Source organism: Panthera pardus, unplaced genomic scaffold (assembly GCF_024362965.1).
Source record: "Panthera pardus isolate Hobbes unplaced genomic scaffold, ASM2436296v1 HiC_scaffold_20, whole genome shotgun sequence".
Classification (NCBI taxonomy): domain Eukaryota; kingdom Metazoa; phylum Chordata; class Mammalia; order Carnivora; family Felidae; genus Panthera; species Panthera pardus.
The window spans coordinates 54,999,967-55,016,973 of record NW_026526766.1 but is presented as its reverse complement, the minus strand read 5'-3'; the positions used below and the strand labels follow the sequence as shown (position 1 = coordinate 55,016,973).

General features: G+C 40.9%; 2 protein-coding genes across 5 annotated transcripts in view; one reads left to right on the top strand and one right to left on the bottom strand.

The window, feature by feature from the left end:
• Nucleotides 1-5,196: 5,196 nt before the first annotated feature.
• DNAJA1 (DnaJ heat shock protein family (Hsp40) member A1) lies at nucleotides 5,197-14,832 on the bottom strand. The gene is made up of 8 exons (XM_019424172.2): nucleotides 14,701-14,832; nucleotides 14,349-14,526; nucleotides 12,468-12,572; nucleotides 11,131-11,358; nucleotides 9,258-9,372; nucleotides 7,698-7,813; nucleotides 7,304-7,404; nucleotides 5,197-6,429 (listed from the first exon to the last, which is right to left on the bottom strand). The coding sequence occupies exons 1-8, from the start codon at nucleotides 14,830-14,832 to the stop codon at nucleotides 6,211-6,213; spliced, it is 1,194 nt and encodes a 397-aa protein (XP_019279717.1). The 3' UTR covers nucleotides 5,197-6,210.
• Nucleotides 14,833-15,827: 995 nt separating this feature from the next.
• APTX (aprataxin) overlaps nucleotides 15,828-17,007 on the top strand; it is a 63,668-nt gene continuing 62,488 nt past the window's right edge. For all 4 annotated transcript variants that reach the window (XR_008424227.1, XM_053908042.1, XM_053908043.1 and 1 more), the window contains exon 1: nucleotides 15,828-15,934. The gene's annotated coding sequence lies outside the window, so the exon portion shown is untranslated. The remainder of the gene's footprint in view (nucleotides 15,935-17,007) is intronic.

Below are 17,007 nucleotides of genomic sequence, written 5' to 3'. Positions count from 1 at the left end.
AATGAGTGGGGAAAGTTTTTTAAATGATTTACATTGTTGGGGCACCTTGGTGGCTCAGTCGGTTAAGTGTCCGACTCGTGGTTTCAGCTCAGGTCATGATCTTGCGGTTTGTGAGTGCGAGCCCCACATCAGGCTCTGGGTTGGCAGTGCAGAGCCTGCTTGGGATTCTCTCCCTCTCTGCCCCTCCCCTGCTCGCTCTCTTTCTCAAAATAAACAAACTTAAAAAAACAAAGTTTTATAGTGTTCTAATTTGCCTTTGAGTGAAATATAGCCTGATCTTTTGCCTGGCACAGTAATGCTCAATATTGGCTGAATTAATCCTTGGCAGCACTAAGAAATCCCTCTTCCTCAGTCATATTCCCAAAACTTTTTTTTCCTTTTGCCATTAAACCTGCAGCTTTTTGACAGTGTGTGCCATTTTGAGTTAAACATTAGCCATAAATCCATGAATTCAAGTGAATGTAGTTTCACAGCCCAGTGAAAAGTTTTCATGTAAGAAGTTTAAGGTGGAAAGAGGAAACAGCTTGTGCTAAGAATCCTTTAGAAATATCTTCAAGAAATTGGGATTTTATATTTAGCCCATGACCTTGTGAATGGTTGAGCAGTACTGTTAAGAATGAGAAACAACAGGCCTAAAGTGGAGTCCCTTGTGCTGGCCTTGTGCTAAGCTCCACACTGGCCAAGATTTAATACCTACCCAAACTGCAGTTTCTGCCTGTCCCAGGACTGTAATCATTAACCAGTGAATCTGGAATTCAGTATTTATGAGGTAATCTACCTGATAGACCCCCTCTGGCCCCCATAGGAAGGTAACCTTGCCTGAAACAATCCACTCTTGTTAGAGATCTCCTTTCCCCACCCCCTTCTGTGTATAAAAGCCTTTTGTTCTGTGCAGTTCTTCAGAACTCCTGTTAGATGGGATGCTGCTGGATTCATTAACTGCTGAAGTAAGTCAATTGGATCTCAAAATTTACTCAGTTGAATTTTGTTTTTTTAACAGTAACTTTGTGCTCACGAAGAACAAGAATCTAGTTGGTCAGCACATGTTCACTTATTCCTTCTTGGAATTTTATCAGACATCTGTTCTTGTACCTAGTGCTGAAGATGGCTTAGTAAGACCAGTTCCTGTCAGAACAGGGAAGAAATGCCAGCTAAAAGGTGTAATTGAAATGATGGGATAGGAGAAGGGCACCTGATAATAAGCCCCACTGAGTTAGGAAAGGCTTCCTGAAGTTGACCATAAAAGGACCAGCAGGAGCTGTGGGTAAAGGGGTTTGGTGGTCAAAGTTAGCTGAAGGAGACTTCCAGGCACTGCAGTGTGGGATTCTTGCAATGCATGCAGTGTCTTGGGAGACCAGGTGAAGAGAAGCCTGGATTGAGAGTCATTAAATGTAACTTTTTTCTTAAATGAATTAACATAACAAAAGTAAAAAAAAAATTAAGTCTTCCACCTTTCCCAGGAAACCCTTGTGCAACTGTCTGTAACTTCCTTTTGTACAAACCTAAAAGGTATTTGCACTTACTCTGCACATAGCTTTTCTTATGGGAGGGGCCCCAGGGACTGAGGCTGAGGTGAGAGAAGGGCCACCCTGGCTTCTGGACTCCCATGCCAGCCCGTACCACTGTCCAGCTCTCTGTGAGCTGCTTGAGGGCCTTAGACCCTCTAGGCACACAGTGGGGTCTCTGTGCCCTTGTTCCAGGTCTGGGTAAAGCAGAGCAGTGCTGGAACCTGGCTGGCCTGCATCCTTGGGCTAGGGAGTCTCTGATGAGCTGTGGGTGCTGTGCACTGGCTGGAGCCAACTGTCAGAGGCTGGAGGTGTCTGTCTGATGGTACCACTGGACTGCTTTTTCACTTTACAAAGAGATGGCAGAGATCATGTTTGTTGGCCTCTTAACCAGTATCAACGGGAGAGGATAAGCAAATGGGAGTTTGATGGCAGTAACCAATGGCATACGGCAGTCCCTCATCTGGTTTCAGTTACATGCAGGCAACTGCGGCCCGAAAGCAGATGATCCTCCTCCTGACTTAGCATCAGAAAATCAAATGGAGGCTAACAGCATGTCATAATGCTTTAATCATTCACCTCTCTTCATCTCATGTGGGCATTTCATCTCACATCATCACAACGGTGAGTACAGTACTATTTTGAGACCACATTCACCTTTTATTACAGTATGTTCTTATAATTGTTCTATTTTGTTTTTGCTATTAATCTTACTGTGCTAAATTTATAAGCATTATAGGTACGTATGTATGTATAGGGAGAAACAGTGCATAGCGCTCAGGACTCTTCTAGGTTTCAGACCTCCACTGGGGGTCCTGGAACATATCCAAACTGTGTGGCAGGGTGGGGGCAGAGGTGGACACCCGCATTCTTCCGAAAACATGTTCCATCAGGTAGCTAGGAAAGTAGGTACTCTGCTGCAGCCTACAGATACAACTGGTATTTGTCTCCAGCACTTACAACTTAAAATACACGGCAGTAAAGTTTCCTTCAGTAGGGTAAGGATATTTGCCCTATTCCCCATTCAGTTGTTAAATTTGTATTTCTGGGGGCACCTGGGTGGCTCAGTTAAGTGTCCAACCCTTGATTTCCACTCAGGTCATGAGTTTCGTGGGTTTGAGCCCGTCAGCAACTGGGCTATCAGCACAGAGCCTGTTTGGCTCTCTCTGCCCTTTCCCTATTGGCTTCTCTCAAAATAAAAAAATAAATTTGTGACTCTGGATACATTGAAATCTGAGGATGGGATTTCAAGGCAACCTTTCTTTAAATCTCAGGTACAATTATCTTCTTCAGTTGCTTTTCAACTTGTACTAAGAGCCCTTCCTTCCTATGTAAGCAGCCTTGTTTAATTCTCTGAATTACTCTTATGAAGTACAGCCTATTATGGTTTCCATAATACACATGAAGAAAGGGACTTCCAGAGGTTCCCATACCTTGTTCATGGAGCACACACTGAAAGCCAGGTGCAATTCCAAAGCTCAATTTCTTTATTCTTTGAATCTGGCTGTTAGCTGCTTCTCTTTAGGTCTGGGAACAGGCAAAGAATGCGTGAATTGTGTCTCCACAATCCATTACAATTTATTTATTTACCTAACCCAGCCACAGGAAGTGAGATGAGTAAGAGCACTGACTGACAACTGGGACTGCAGTTTTTACCGTTAACTTACTTGGGCCAGAGCAGTGGTTCTGTCATCCAGTAAATAAATCAAAGGTAAATTTTCAGGTCCTGTCCCTGACCTATGGAATCTGCAGTCGTGGCACTGGGGCTCATCAACCTTGCTGTTTTGAGATCCAGAACACTAGAGGGCAGTTTCTCCACTCCTAAAACGGATGTTTTGATTCTTGTTCTGCCTCACAAGGTTGTAGATACAATCCAGTTAAGTGATAACTGTTCAGGACTTAAGAAGCCCTTGAAAGAGCATCTTTATTTTGCTGTAGCTTGTTAGGTTTCATTCACTGTATTTTTACAACCTACACATTTTTCCTATATTATTTCAAAAAAGATATTGTGATGAAGTGTACATCTAAGCTGGGAAGCTCCCTGGTCTGAGCCTCAAACTTCTAACTGCAGTGTCAAAGGCTGCCATTATTGGATTTTCTCTTACCAATGCATTACCCTAGATGGTTAATAGGACTATGTCCCTATGTTGGTAGTGTTGAACTTTAGCTGTTGATAAACATCTTGGTGCTTAAGCTACTACACCCAGCTCCATGATGTTAAAATCCTGGCGTGGGGTGGGGGTGGGGCTCACATGTTTTTAAGTTTCCCAGGTAACTAAGTGTAGCCAAGGTTGAGAAGCAGTACCATATGCAGAAAAAGACCTGATGCTAATTTCACATACAGGAAGATCTGCCACCATGTTCCATTAGCACCCTCATGGGACATTCTTATTCCCTACAAGTATGAGTGGATGGGGAAGGCATCAGAGCAAGCATTAGTGCTAGGGCCAGGAACTCCACTTGTGTGGATGCACATGCATTCCTGTAGCAGACTTGGTCAGAGTTGTAAGAGATGACCTTGGTCCAAGTTCTCAGGGGCAGCTTTTAGACTACAAACTGTTTCTGCCTTTCCTGGTTAACTATTTCCTTTTCAGATTTCTATTTTTCTTTTATTTTTATACTGTATAATTCAGTAGCATTACATTAGTAACATTCACAACCTTGTAGAACCATCACTGTTTCATCTAAAACTTTATCACAACCAATTAAGCATTAACCATTCATTCCTCTTCCCCCTAGCCCTTGGTAACTGGTCTATGAATTTGCCTTGATAGGTCATTTAAGTACACATACACATACAATAATTTGTCCTCTCACACACGTACCATCACCTTTTGTCCATTAGTTGGGTATGGGTTTGCTCCCCCTTTGGCTACTGTGAATTTTACAAACAACACTGGCAACAAGTATCTCACTTAGCCAAGGAGTCAATTACTAACTGTAGGCTTTTTGAGAAACTGCTCAACTTTTCTATAAGAGATGCACCATTTTACATTCCTACCAGTGAGGTACTGGGTCCCAATTTCTCCACGTTTTCACCTATTTTCATTTTGGATTAGTAAGTGTGAAGTAGTATTTCACTGTGGTTGTAATTTATAGTTGCCCTCAATGATGTTAAACATGAGGATTTCAATTTTTTAAGATGTTATATGTATTACAACTCAGGGTTCTTTGGAGAAATTTAAGATTTCTGGTCATACTTTGTTGTGTTTTCCTGCGTACCTGGCATCATACCCAAACAGAAGGGTAGCTGTATGGTACTAAAAATGACAATCTAAAAATAACAGGTTATTAATTATTTCACTCTGACAAACACTGGAAGTGTGAAAACTATGTTTTAGTTTCTCCTTTTTAACTCAAATGTGCTCTATGAGGGAAACTTCGATGTGGGCCACTTCTGGAGAAATGTTTAACCTTACTGATTACAGGAGATGCAGCACAATCAGGATAAATGGGTAAAAACTTTCACATTTTCACACTAGTGTTTGCAAAGTTTTTAAAAACCCTTTTGGCTCATTACTTACCCCTCACCCACTTTCACTCCCCACCCTTGTTTAACATTCAACTATAGTTAAGTACCATTTTCAATTACCCATTTAACTAGTTAAATGACAAATTACCTATCTTAATTAGTGAAAAGCCAATGCTTTTAATCTAGGGGAAAAAAAAGCCTGTAGTGACACACTGGAAATGCTTTGTAATCAGTATATTAAGGAGACATTCATACATTTCAAGAATTGCTTAATTCTGATATCCAGATTTAAGCTTGTGAACATGACTTTTAAACATACAATTAAAGCTATTCATCATAATTTGCTATACTACCAACATTAAATTACAGTTACTTCGGAGCGTAAGTTAAATTGTTTAAAGTAAGCCTGTAACATACCTAAAACACCTTCCTAGCTCATACATGCAAATTTACTTTTCTGTGTAAATATCTCTTCACTCTAAGTTACCCTGCTCCCGAAGTCACTACTCTGAAGCTTATCATGGTCCAAAGAGAAGGAAAAAAAGTGTAACCAGGACTGGTGTGTGTGTGTATATATATATATATAAAATATATATATATTAAAAAAAAAAGATGGCACAGCAGAAGGGAATGCAATTCTACAAGTGCAAGTCCTCAAACAGCAGATTATGATAAACCCCTTCTTTAGAAAGGTATCCTTTCCACCACTGATACCACAGGCCAAATTACACAGCATGCCATCTTTAAGTAACAGTTGAGGCAACAGAATAAATGCAGAAGCATCACAATGAATCCCACTTAATAGAACTACAGACCAACACTTGTCTACAAATTCTTTTTCTGATTGCCAATTAAACAAGTTTTAACTTCATAGCTTAACAATTAAGGGTCATACACTGAAGTCAATACATTTACCTAGCATTTTCAGTCTAGAACTAGTTCATGTACATAGAGCTGAAATCAATTACAAGGTCGGGCCTCTAACAAATGCTAGGGGAGATTTTTTAAAAGTAGTTTTTACAAGTATTAAACTTATCTTGCACACTGAATTCATCATACATACAGGGCAAAGTCAGAGCTTTTATATTTTTTATTCTTCATTTAACTTTTAAAACACTACTATAGTTGAATATTAAAACAAAAACAATAATAGCAAGTAGTGAGCTATGATTATAGTCCTTCATTCGTTCACTACTGCATATAAAATGCCAGCAGTGTTCTTCACTGGCCCCATTAAGAGGTCTGACACTGAACACCTCCCCTAGGGTGATGTTCATCATCCTCATACGCTTCTCCATTGTAATGGCGCCTTCTTTCCTGATTTGGATCAAAGTCCACCAGTTCTACCTGGTCCATTTCATCAGTCTCTTCTACTTCCTTCCTCTCAGGTAGGAGCTTTTCCAGCAAAGACAGTTTATCAGGAGAGAGAAAGCCATTCTCAGGGAAGTTTACCTATAAAAAGAAATCTCCACTGTAAGTTCCATTTGATTTACTTAACCAAGTAGCTCCTTAGACATATTACCATTGACCCATTTTCCCCAGAAAAACACTTGAGAACATTATCTTTTGGTGAATCTGCCAATCCCAAGTTAGAACACATGTTCTAAAAGGCACAAAAACATCTAGCTAGTATAGCCTTAACTAGAATTTAAGGCATTAAAAAAAAAAAAACAAACAAACCCTCATCGGAGTAAAACTGCACTGTGATGATTATGGTTCTATTCAGCCAATGTAAGAACCCACACTAAAACATACTAATTCCTTGTAACAGAATTTAAACAAAGCTATTCATCTTCACAAAAGCAGTCCTTCTTTTCCCAAAAATGTTTTTTAAATTTCTTAAAAAGTATACTTTTGAGACAGAGCATGAGTAGGGGAGGGGCAGAGAGACAGGGAGACAGAATCCGAAGCAGGCTTCAGGCTGAGCTGTCAGCAGAGCCCAATATGGGGCTCAACCAATGAACCGCGACATCATGACCTGAGCTGAAGTCGGACACTTAACCGACCAAGCCACCCAGGCAACCCCAAAAATGTTTTTAATAAAAGCTGTATTTGTTGGTCAAGGGCCAATTTAAGATTGAAAAAAAAATGGTTGGGGGTTGCTTTATGAACCATCCTATTAACCAAGTACTGTAGTATTTTGCCAAAAACTCACAATAGCTAAGTACTTCTGCTGAACTAAATATAAGATCCTAATTATAGCCTTGTGTTAGCTCATTTCTTCCCGAACAAGAGACTATAATGTGCTTTACCATCCAGAAATGTAATTGTTATATTTTAATAAGCTAATCATTGTCAAGTATTCCCAGGCTACTTTATAGCTTACCTTAAATTCGATGATTAGGCGACCCTTTTCGTATGGTCTACGATAAATTGGCATGCCTTCATTCAGCACACACTTGATATCTCCATGCTTGACAATCTGACCTAAAAACATAGAAGCCAAGTTTTATTAAATACAGTCACATTTTTATGAGGTGGGGAAAATAAAGAGGAATGTCCTAGCTCACTGACAGGAATAAATATATGTGAAGCAATCCAGTTACCTTTCAGTTTTTAGGGGCTTCCTTAAGAAACCCAATTACCATACAATTTCAGCTCAGCTCACGGGAGAGACTTAATTGAACAAGTAATTATACTAGTTTTCTCAGTGCCTATATACTAGCTAGCAGCAGACCGCGAAAATACTGTAACAGACAAGCTCATCTAAGTTATCATACCTGGATGAGAGGTAATGACAATGGTTCTGTTGTCTAGAGTAGATATTGGCTTTTGAAAGCCGCACAGTGCTTCAACCAGCTGTATGTCCATACACATGAAAAGATCCTCTCCTCGCCTGTTATCAACATAAATATGACATACACTCAATTCTCTCAAATCACGTGATTAGAAGTACCACAACAGGCAAATCCGTTTTCTTAACAGCAAGCAAGGGTATCTTTCACAAAAAAGTCCTCTCTCCCAATTCTCAAAACAGCTGTGATCTAGAAACAGCAAATATATGAACCCTGCCAACCATTTCCTGGATAAGACTTTAGAATCTTTCCACTCATTCTAGGTAGCCTCTACTACTTACCATCCCCATTACCTAATTTTAAATCTGGTTTCTTAACAAGGGGGAAAAAATTTTCCCACAACTGCAGCTAAAAAAAAAAAAAGTGCTGATATTAAGAAGGAAAGGACATAGTGTGAGGCAGAACAGACTCCCAACTGGGTCCTGGATTTAGGTTCTGTGAAATTAAATAATGGGGATGACCAATTCCAAATGATAAAAGAATTTTTTACTGACCTACATGAATTACTAATATAGTGCTTTGCATATTATGAAATACCTTTTGTATTTTGTATAGCCCACTTCCTCCTTGGGCTTAGACTTTCTTTTCCAGTTCATATTAGTAAAATAACTTATCCACAGAGTACTCTCCAAATAAAACTTGTAGATTCAGGGGTGCCTGGGTGGCTCCGTTGGTTAAGCATCTGACTCTTGATTTCAGCTCAGGTCAACAGTTCCTGAGTTCGAGCCCCACATCGGGCTCTGTGGGGACAGCACAGACCCTGCTTAGGATTGTTTCCCCCTCTCTCTCAAAAGCAAGCATTAAACAAACAAAAACAAAACTAGTAGATTCACCTCAAATGACCCTATCAAAATCCTGACTTTGATAGCATTTCCCATTATTTAAGACACTTATAGGAATGTTCTTTTTCACTAACTCAAAACCAGTTCCTTCAGATGTCATTCCCAACAGATTTACAGGATCCCTACTCTCGTCCAAAGCTTTAAATTAGCAATAGCTATATATTTAACACATGGGTTAACAAATCCTTGTTCTTAACTGTAAGATCATAAACAGTATCATTTCACAGCAACAGACCTCAATTTATATACTAATTTAGTTTTCTACAGAGAAGTTTCTATACATTTATTTACAATTAAAAGCAACTCAACTTATCACAAACTCTGGACTAAAAGGGGCAAAAGGTTTAGGTCATTTCAAATTAACTGCTTACACAAAGACTATTTATATTCATACAAAACACTTCTTTAAAAAAAGCATATCCTTTAGGTAACGATTTACCTAAATTTACCCAAAAACCAAAATCTGATCTTTTTTTGTTTGTAGCCTACTGAAACAATGGCTAACAGCCTTTTAGAAAAGGTATCACATATAACCTAACTCTACTACACTTTTCTACAGTATTTCCAGTAAGTTTTTAGAGTAATGAAAAGCACATTTAAAAAAAATGCAATTTGTCAGTTTGAGTAATTGGTAAGTTTTTACCTAGTAAAAACAGCATGGTCCTTCTGATCTAAAACAATGATAATATCTCCTGGTTCCAGTCCAGGTTCTTGGTCTCCTTCACCATGGAATGTTATCTTCTGGCCATCTTTCATGCCTAAAAACAAAAGATTAGTTTTACACTCTTATTTAACATCCAACCAATGTCAGAATCTTTATTAAGAAATTGGTGCATGTTTGTGTATGCCTGGAAAAAAATGCTCAAAGTCTTTGTGGATGCTAAATTTACCGAAATGACTAAGAATGCCCACATGATTCAATCAGGCCAATTTCTTGCTGAAGAAAGTGATCATAGGGGAGAACACCAACCATAGACGCAAACCCACGTGAGGCTCCAAATCTCAGAGCTGCTATTTACTGCTAGCTGGATTACCCTGGGGAAGCAAGTTGCATAACATTCCAAAATACCAACTTTCCCAGACACCTACCTCATCAGGACTGTTTCGAGGATTAAATAAAAAAGCCCATGCTGCCACCAAATCAGTTAACTGGCAAACATAACCATAATAATTAACAATAAACATTACTTATATCCAGCTTGTCTCCTGAACCAATCACTGAGGGGACCCAAACAAGAGCCACTGTTTTACATATTATGAAAGATATGAAACCTCTATTATGTAGCCAAAACTGTAATGAATATCCATCAAACTAGATCCAGCAGATCATTTCATGACTAATCCTTCATGTATTATAGTACCTTCACCCATGTTCCCCCCTCCATTTAAAAAAAATTCTTTTCAGTGCTTATTTTTGAGACAGAACATGAGCAGGGGAGGGGGCAGAGAGAGAGGGAGACACAGAATCTGAAGCAGGCTCCTGGCTCTGAGCTGTCAGCAGAGCCAGATGCAGGGAAATGGGGCTTGAACTCACGACTCGAACCGTAAGAGATCATGACCTGAAGGAAAATGGATGCTTAACTGACTGAGCCACTCAGACACCCTTCCCCCAATCCCTTTTTGAAGCAAAATCTAAATGCGTGAGGATGTATCTCTAAAAAACTAAGAACTTAAACCACAATACCAGTATTACATAGGAGAAAACGAACAGTTTGTCTTTATTCTTGAGGCCAAGTTGCTGTCTTGTTACAGCAGTGAAGCAATTCAACTGTACTTGGTTTTGCTCGATGTTCCACTACTGTAAAAAGCATGGATAAAAGCAGCAAATATGGCTTCACTTACAACTAATGCTCTCCTAAAAACACTGTTGGTAGCAAAAGGGATGTTCTATCAAAGCAAAAAAATCCAAACCTGACTACACATGGACCAACAGAGAGGGAAAAAAAGTGAAAGGAGAGCAGTACCATAAATCACACAAAAGAACATTACAGAGGCTTAAGTTAATGCAGATTTACGTAGTAATATGCAATGAGGTTCATATCGACAATTCCGTATTAGTATGCACATTATGTAATAGTTTCATTTTAAATTAGCCATGTCTGAAAGACACTGCTACATGTTCATAAGTTCTTGTTTACCAGTTAAAACATGTTCATTAGTTTAGAACAATTTCAAGAAAATAGGAGACCCCCTGAATTCTTCACCTAAACCCCCCCATCCTTAAAAGAAGGCACATCCTGGAGTGCCTGGCTGGTTCAGTCAGTGGAACCCATGACTCAATCTTAGGGTTGTCAAGTTTGAGCCCCACTGGTAAGTGTAGAGAATACTTAAAATCTTTACAAAAAAAGAAAAAAAAAAGGCATATCCTTTAATCTAGCATTTCCCAAAGAAATAGTTATTTCAGTTACAAGTGGAAGATCTAATGATTTAATAGAAGAAAATTAAGTTTAGAACATTATTCAATCATTTGCTGATATCAGTGTTCTATCAAAATAAGAAAGTGACTCAGAACTCACCTTTGTCAATATGAACTTCTAGAATCTTCTTTTCTCGAACTATCTTCCTTCCATTGCAGCTTTTACATCTATCTTTAGGACTGATCCGTTCCCCATGGCCCTGGCACTCCATGCACACAGATTGAATTTGCTGAACCATTCCAGGTCCTATCTGATGAATTCTTATTTGCATTCCAGTACCTCGGCAATTGGGACAACATTCTACCGCTCCTTTCTTACCACCTCGGCCTAAACAGTTTAAAAAGAAATGTTGGAATTTAGTATTGGATATGATGAATGTTTTAATATTAATCAAAGTTCTTAAACACTACATTCAGTTTCCAAGGTTTGATGGAATGCTGTCCTAAAAATCTACGATTCAGCCTTTTTATATTTCACAAAATATAGCCACCACCAGCTTCAGTTAATAGATAACATTTTTATTGTCTTTCCAAAGAACCATTTCAGATTTTTAAATTTTTTTTAATGTTTATTTATTTTTGAGATAGAGACAGAACATGAATGGGGGAGGGTCAGAGAGAGAGGGAGACACAGAATCTGAAGCAGGCTCCAGGCTCTGAGCTGTCAGCACAGAGTCCAATGTGGGGCTCGAACTCACAGACCGTGAGATCATGACCTGAGCCGAAGTCGGACGCTTAACCCACTGAGCCACCCAGGCGCCCCCAGATTTTTGTTTTAAACATGTGCTCCCAAAGCACAATTTTTAGGAATACTTTATCTGTGAGACGAGAACATTTTAAAGCATGTATTCTCTTTAGAAAATACCTTTATTTCAAACAAGTAACTTAAGATTACATGTTCTCACCCAGAAACTGGTCTAAACAGTTAAGTGTCCAAAAAAGAAGACACTGTTTAAACCATTATTACAAATCAGGGAAGCCATTAGAATGACATAAGAGTTTTAAAGAGAACAGAAGTGTTCAACTCTGAATAATGTTGAGGAAAAAAAAGACACCACAAATTAGATTGATCCCAACTGTATTTAAAACATACAAGGGGCCCCTGAGTGGCTTAGTTGGTTAAGGTCCAACTTCAGCTCAGGTCATGATCTCATGTTTCATGAGTTCAAGCCCCACATCAGGCTCTGTGCTGTCACAGCAGAGCCTGCTTCGGATCCTGTCTCCCTTTCTCCTTGCACCCCTCCCATCCATAATAAACAAACGTTAAAAAAAAAAAAAAAATGGAATAAAACACACACGTGGAAAAAGGTGGTGGATTCAGGAGGTTTTCTTCATACTCGTACTCTCCAAGATTTAGGCAGAGTACTGTCAGTTTTATTTATCTAGAAGAGCTTTGGTCTCATTTTCACTTATAGTAAAGGTGTGAAAAGACCATACCTTCACATTTGTCGCAAATCACATTCTTTTGCAGAGCTAGTTTTCTTGTTGCACCATTATATAAATCTTCTAAGGTTACAGAGAGCTGATGCACAACATTTTTACCTAGAATGAATGACAGCTCGTTAAAAATCAAAGACATTTCTTATGTTTGTGTTCATTGCACTTTAAAAATAGTAAAGAATAATGAAAGACTAGTCTCACAGGACACATCTGTTGAGCACCTATCACATACATAGAAGTTGGCCACATTATCACACGTGATCCACGAACTATGATGTAATTTCAGTTGAGGAAAACTGGGTGACACTGAATAATCTGCCCGAGGACATATATGTGGCCATCTTATAAACCATGCTAATCAAAAACCTCAACTGCAAAATCACTTGGGAAATCGATGTTATTTAAATAGGTTTCACAATAAATTAATCCAAACTGCATTTCTGTCCTAATATACTCTAAACCTTTCATTTAGTATTGTATTGAACATGGCCAACCATTTCTTCATCCAAAAATCCTTCAGCACAGAGTTCCAACTAAACAAAATTCGCCAGGAAAGCAGACATATTTATTCAGTCTCTACAGAAGGCTATTAATTTCCACTTCTTTCTGAAGCGTGGCATATTTACTTTTGGGGCAACAGTAAAGACTGTATTTCTCATACAGTCCTATTCAATACACCTACAACAATAGAAACGTTTTATATCCATGATATCTAATACAGTAGCCACTAATCACATGTAGCTATTTAGCACCTAAGAATGGCTACTATACAGAAATTTATTTAAATGTGGCCAGTGGCTATAAAGCAGTGCCATATCTCACCTCAAAATGTGAAACGGAAAATAGAGATTGCATAAGGATACAAAGGCTACAAAGAAGTCACTTGCCAATAGTTAATAAGTTCCTAGCTAATGATTCTTCCACAATGACTTTTATCCACCAGGAATGAGTACTGCCTTAAGCCTCAGTGAAAAACCTCCCTCACTCTTATCTGCAGAGCATGCCTAAAGAGTATTATTAGTTTCCAATGAAGCACCATTAACTGCATCCTTTAACTCCTAGCTCCACCTTTGGTTCTGTGTCAAATACAGGTCCATGTAGTTGATTCTGGCATGCTAAAAACTGCCCTTCTTTACCTTTATAGATTTGAGACTACAGAGAAGGGAGAGCAAACAATTCCTGAAGTGTGACTTATCCTCCAGTTTCATGACCAAAAAACCTTTTAATGGGAGTCAGACTTTGCTAGTCCATTCCTTAAAAAAATTAAAAAATCAAAACAAAACAAAAAAAACCCAGCTGTTTTTCTGTGGGACAAATCATCCTAAGTAATTAACTTTGATTACAAATTGTTTTAAGTTCCTTAACTACATTTTTGTTAAATGTTAGGGGTACATATTTTAAAATATTTTAAATTGAAGCGAGATTAAACAGACTGTAAGCTACTGGGAGATAATAAAAGCTAATCCTGACTCTGATGCCTTGCTACATATGACCCTGAGGAAATTTTAAATTTCTGAATTTTAACTCACTTTGAACAAGGCCACCACCTCCAACTGGGCTGGAGGGTGGGGGAGGGGTCAAATATCTCTAAAAAGGGTTTTGAATACTATGTTCCTATACTCTATTCCTTTACCTAAGGGTTGCTAACCTTCCAAATGTCATACATATTGGAGAACTTTACAAGCACTTGTTACAACTTGATTGACTTAGCTATTTTTGGTTACATCTCACTTTAAAAAATTACATCAAAGTGGCACTTTGTCAGTTTGCAACTTTATACCAACATGTAAACAAGCATTTCAAACAGGTGATTTCTCAACAATTTACTTTCACAAAGGGCTACTTTAATTTGCTGCATGTGGACTAGGTTATTCTTACCTCTCCTCTCTCTCTGCATCCTTCCTCCTCCTCCAAAAAACATATCAAAGATGTCCATGGGGGAGCCAAAACCACCACCTGCTCCACCTTCTTTAATTGCCTGTTCTCCTCCTTTGTCATATAATTCCCTTTTCTTCGCATCAGAGAGCACTTCATAAGCTTGAGAAATCTGTTTAAACTGTTTGAGAAAGAAAATTTCCCTTCAGAAAAAAAGTGTTGCAAAAACAATCACTGTATTACACATACTCATTGTCAGACTGCAATGGAAATAGTATATACCTGGCAAAGAATTACACAGCTACATTTAAGACTGAACACGTAAGAAAAAAAAAAGTAGGAGTACATCACTTGCCTTCTCTCCTTCATTTGGATTCTTGTCAGGGTGGTACTTCAAAGCCAATTTCCTGTAAGCCTTTTTCAATTCTTCCTGGGTGGCATTGGGTTTGACCCCCAAAACATCATAGTAAGTAGTTTCTTTCACCATTTTCTACAGCCTGAAATAAAACGCGATTTTAACTTTCAACTATTAATTTTAATTAGGAAAAGTCAGAATTAAGGCAGAGAAATCTTCCCTTTCCCAAATCTGATAGAACACTACCTTCCCTAAACTTCAGAGAAGGTAACAAATCCTTTGGTAATTCAGCGATAAATTCTTACTAAATGTCGGCTAGTAATTATCAGGGAATAATTCACAGGCCTTTCTCTGTAGCAGCTGGTCCCCGCTCTCCCACAGGAAAGCTCCATACTTAACGCCACTATTATCCGGATTCTTCCTGTTTCTCTTTCCCAGTATGACAGCAGTAATCAAAAAGAGCACCAATAGGCTCAGTTCTTACGTTATCCTTATCTTCCGGTAAATCGGATAAGCCCTACACTCCCTAGATAAAAAAACATTTGGACACGGGGGAGGAGGGAAAGGAGTGGTTTATGAAACTGATTTTAAGCCACCACAAAGCAAGCTCTCCCCCCGGCAACCTTAAGGGTGTTTCTCAATCAAAGAACTTACAGCATCTCTACTTTCACTACCGAACACCTCTCGCCCCCACGAGTCAGCGTAGTTTCCATGGTGTTAGGTTGCCCCCTACGTTAGGTGCAGACCGTTACGGTTTTCTTCCTCCCACCTGGGACCGAAGGGGTGGGAGAACCCCAGCCAGCCCTCAACAAAGAGGAGCTCGGAGAAGCCACCACAGCCTCCGCCCCGCTCCCTCCGCAGCCCCTCGCCCCCTGGCTCCTTCCGCGCGTGCGCGAATGGTCGCCCACCCCCAGCAAGCCGGAGCAGAGGGGACGCGGGGGCGCGCACGGAAGGGGGGTCGATTGGAAAGCTGAGGGCTCCAAGTCCTTGGGGACCTCGGGCTAAATAGAGTGGAAAATGCTTCAGGAAACATCTCGAGCCCACTCACCGCGTGCGGAGGACTGCTGCGGCAACACACCAGCCCTCCCAAAAAGAAAATCGTGAATACAGGAACCGACAACCCTCCCGCCCACGCGGAGTCAACCGCCTCCGACCGCGGCTCCATCCGGCTTCCCCGTGCCGACAATGGCGCCGGCCTTGGGACGAGAGGAAGCGCGAGAGCTGAAACTCACCGGTGAGGGGGCCGAGGCCGGTGTGGGGGAGCGGGAAGGAGCGCGTTGCTGGGCGCAGCTCGGGCAGCCGCCGCTCCTCCGCTTTTCAGCGAGCGTTCTGGAAAGTTCCGCCCGGCGCGCCGCAGCCGTCGTCTTTTGTAGCCGAGTCCTGGCGCGTCACTCGACGGAAGTCCCGCCCCTTTCGCCGCTGCCACCGCCCCGCGGTTACCTAGGCAACGGCGCGGGGGCGCTCGGACTGGGAGGAGCTGTGCCGAAGGGCCTTGTGGGGGTGGGCGCAAGCCTTGGTTCCCGGCGCTCGTGGAACTTTCTGGAGTTCCTTCCTCCACCCAGTGGGCCGGGGAGCGCGGAAGTCTTGGGCGGGAGCGGGGATTGCTTAGGAGCGGTGCAGTACCCGGCCAATTCCGGAATCCCAAATGCGCGGGGCCGTGGCTGCGGCCTGTGATGGCGTGGAGGGCTTGGGAACAGAGCCCCGTGAGGGAGCGGAGTTCGGAACGAGAACCTCTCAGAACAAAGCCCTCCCTTCCTCCTCCCCGCCGGCCCCTCTTTTGCCTCTTTGGGCGTCTCTAACTGGCTTTGTTCCTCAGCCTTGAGATTCTGGAAGCCCGCTGGGGAAGAAGTGCCGAGCAAAGGGGTTTGGGCTTGTTTTGGGCAACCTCACAGGCCTTGGATCTTGCTCCTTTTTACGCGTAGCCCGTGGCCTTGTAATCCATCAAGTTGCAAGTGGGAGGAGTTCTTTGTGAAAGTCCTGTCTCCTGTACACATGTTATTTGCCTTGGCCCTGGCTGTGTCCTACACGTTGGACACAGGGAAATGTTGGAAATGCCTTGGTGCAAACTTAGGGCCTTGGACTCCTGGCCTGGCATTCACCCTGTTGGCTAGAGAGGGGCAGCAAGCGTGGCTAACAAGTCGTTTTAATTGACCTAAATTTTAAGCCCTACCAGTCTGTAAACTTGCGTTTACAGTCTGTAGAGTGAGTATATGCGCTTTCAAGTGAGTCCGGGGGCATAATGGAAAACGGAGTCTGTTATATTCAGTAATCCCAAACATCGGAGTATCTACAACCAAAGAAGGTGGA

Bases quoted from the DNA above. Each gene is read 5' to 3' on its own strand.
- DNAJA1 (XM_019424172.2), bottom strand. From the start codon at position 14,832: ATGGTGAAAGAAACTACTTACTATGATGTTTTGGGGGTCAAACCCAAT. The intron at 12,573-14,348 runs GTAAGAATAACC...CATTCATTCTAG, and splicing joins GATGCAGAGAGAGAGGAGAG to GTAAAAATGTTGTGCATCAG. The intron at 9,373-11,130 runs GTGAGTTCTGAG...TTTTGTTTTTAG, and splicing joins AGAAGTTCATATTGACAAAG to GCATGAAAGATGGCCAGAAG.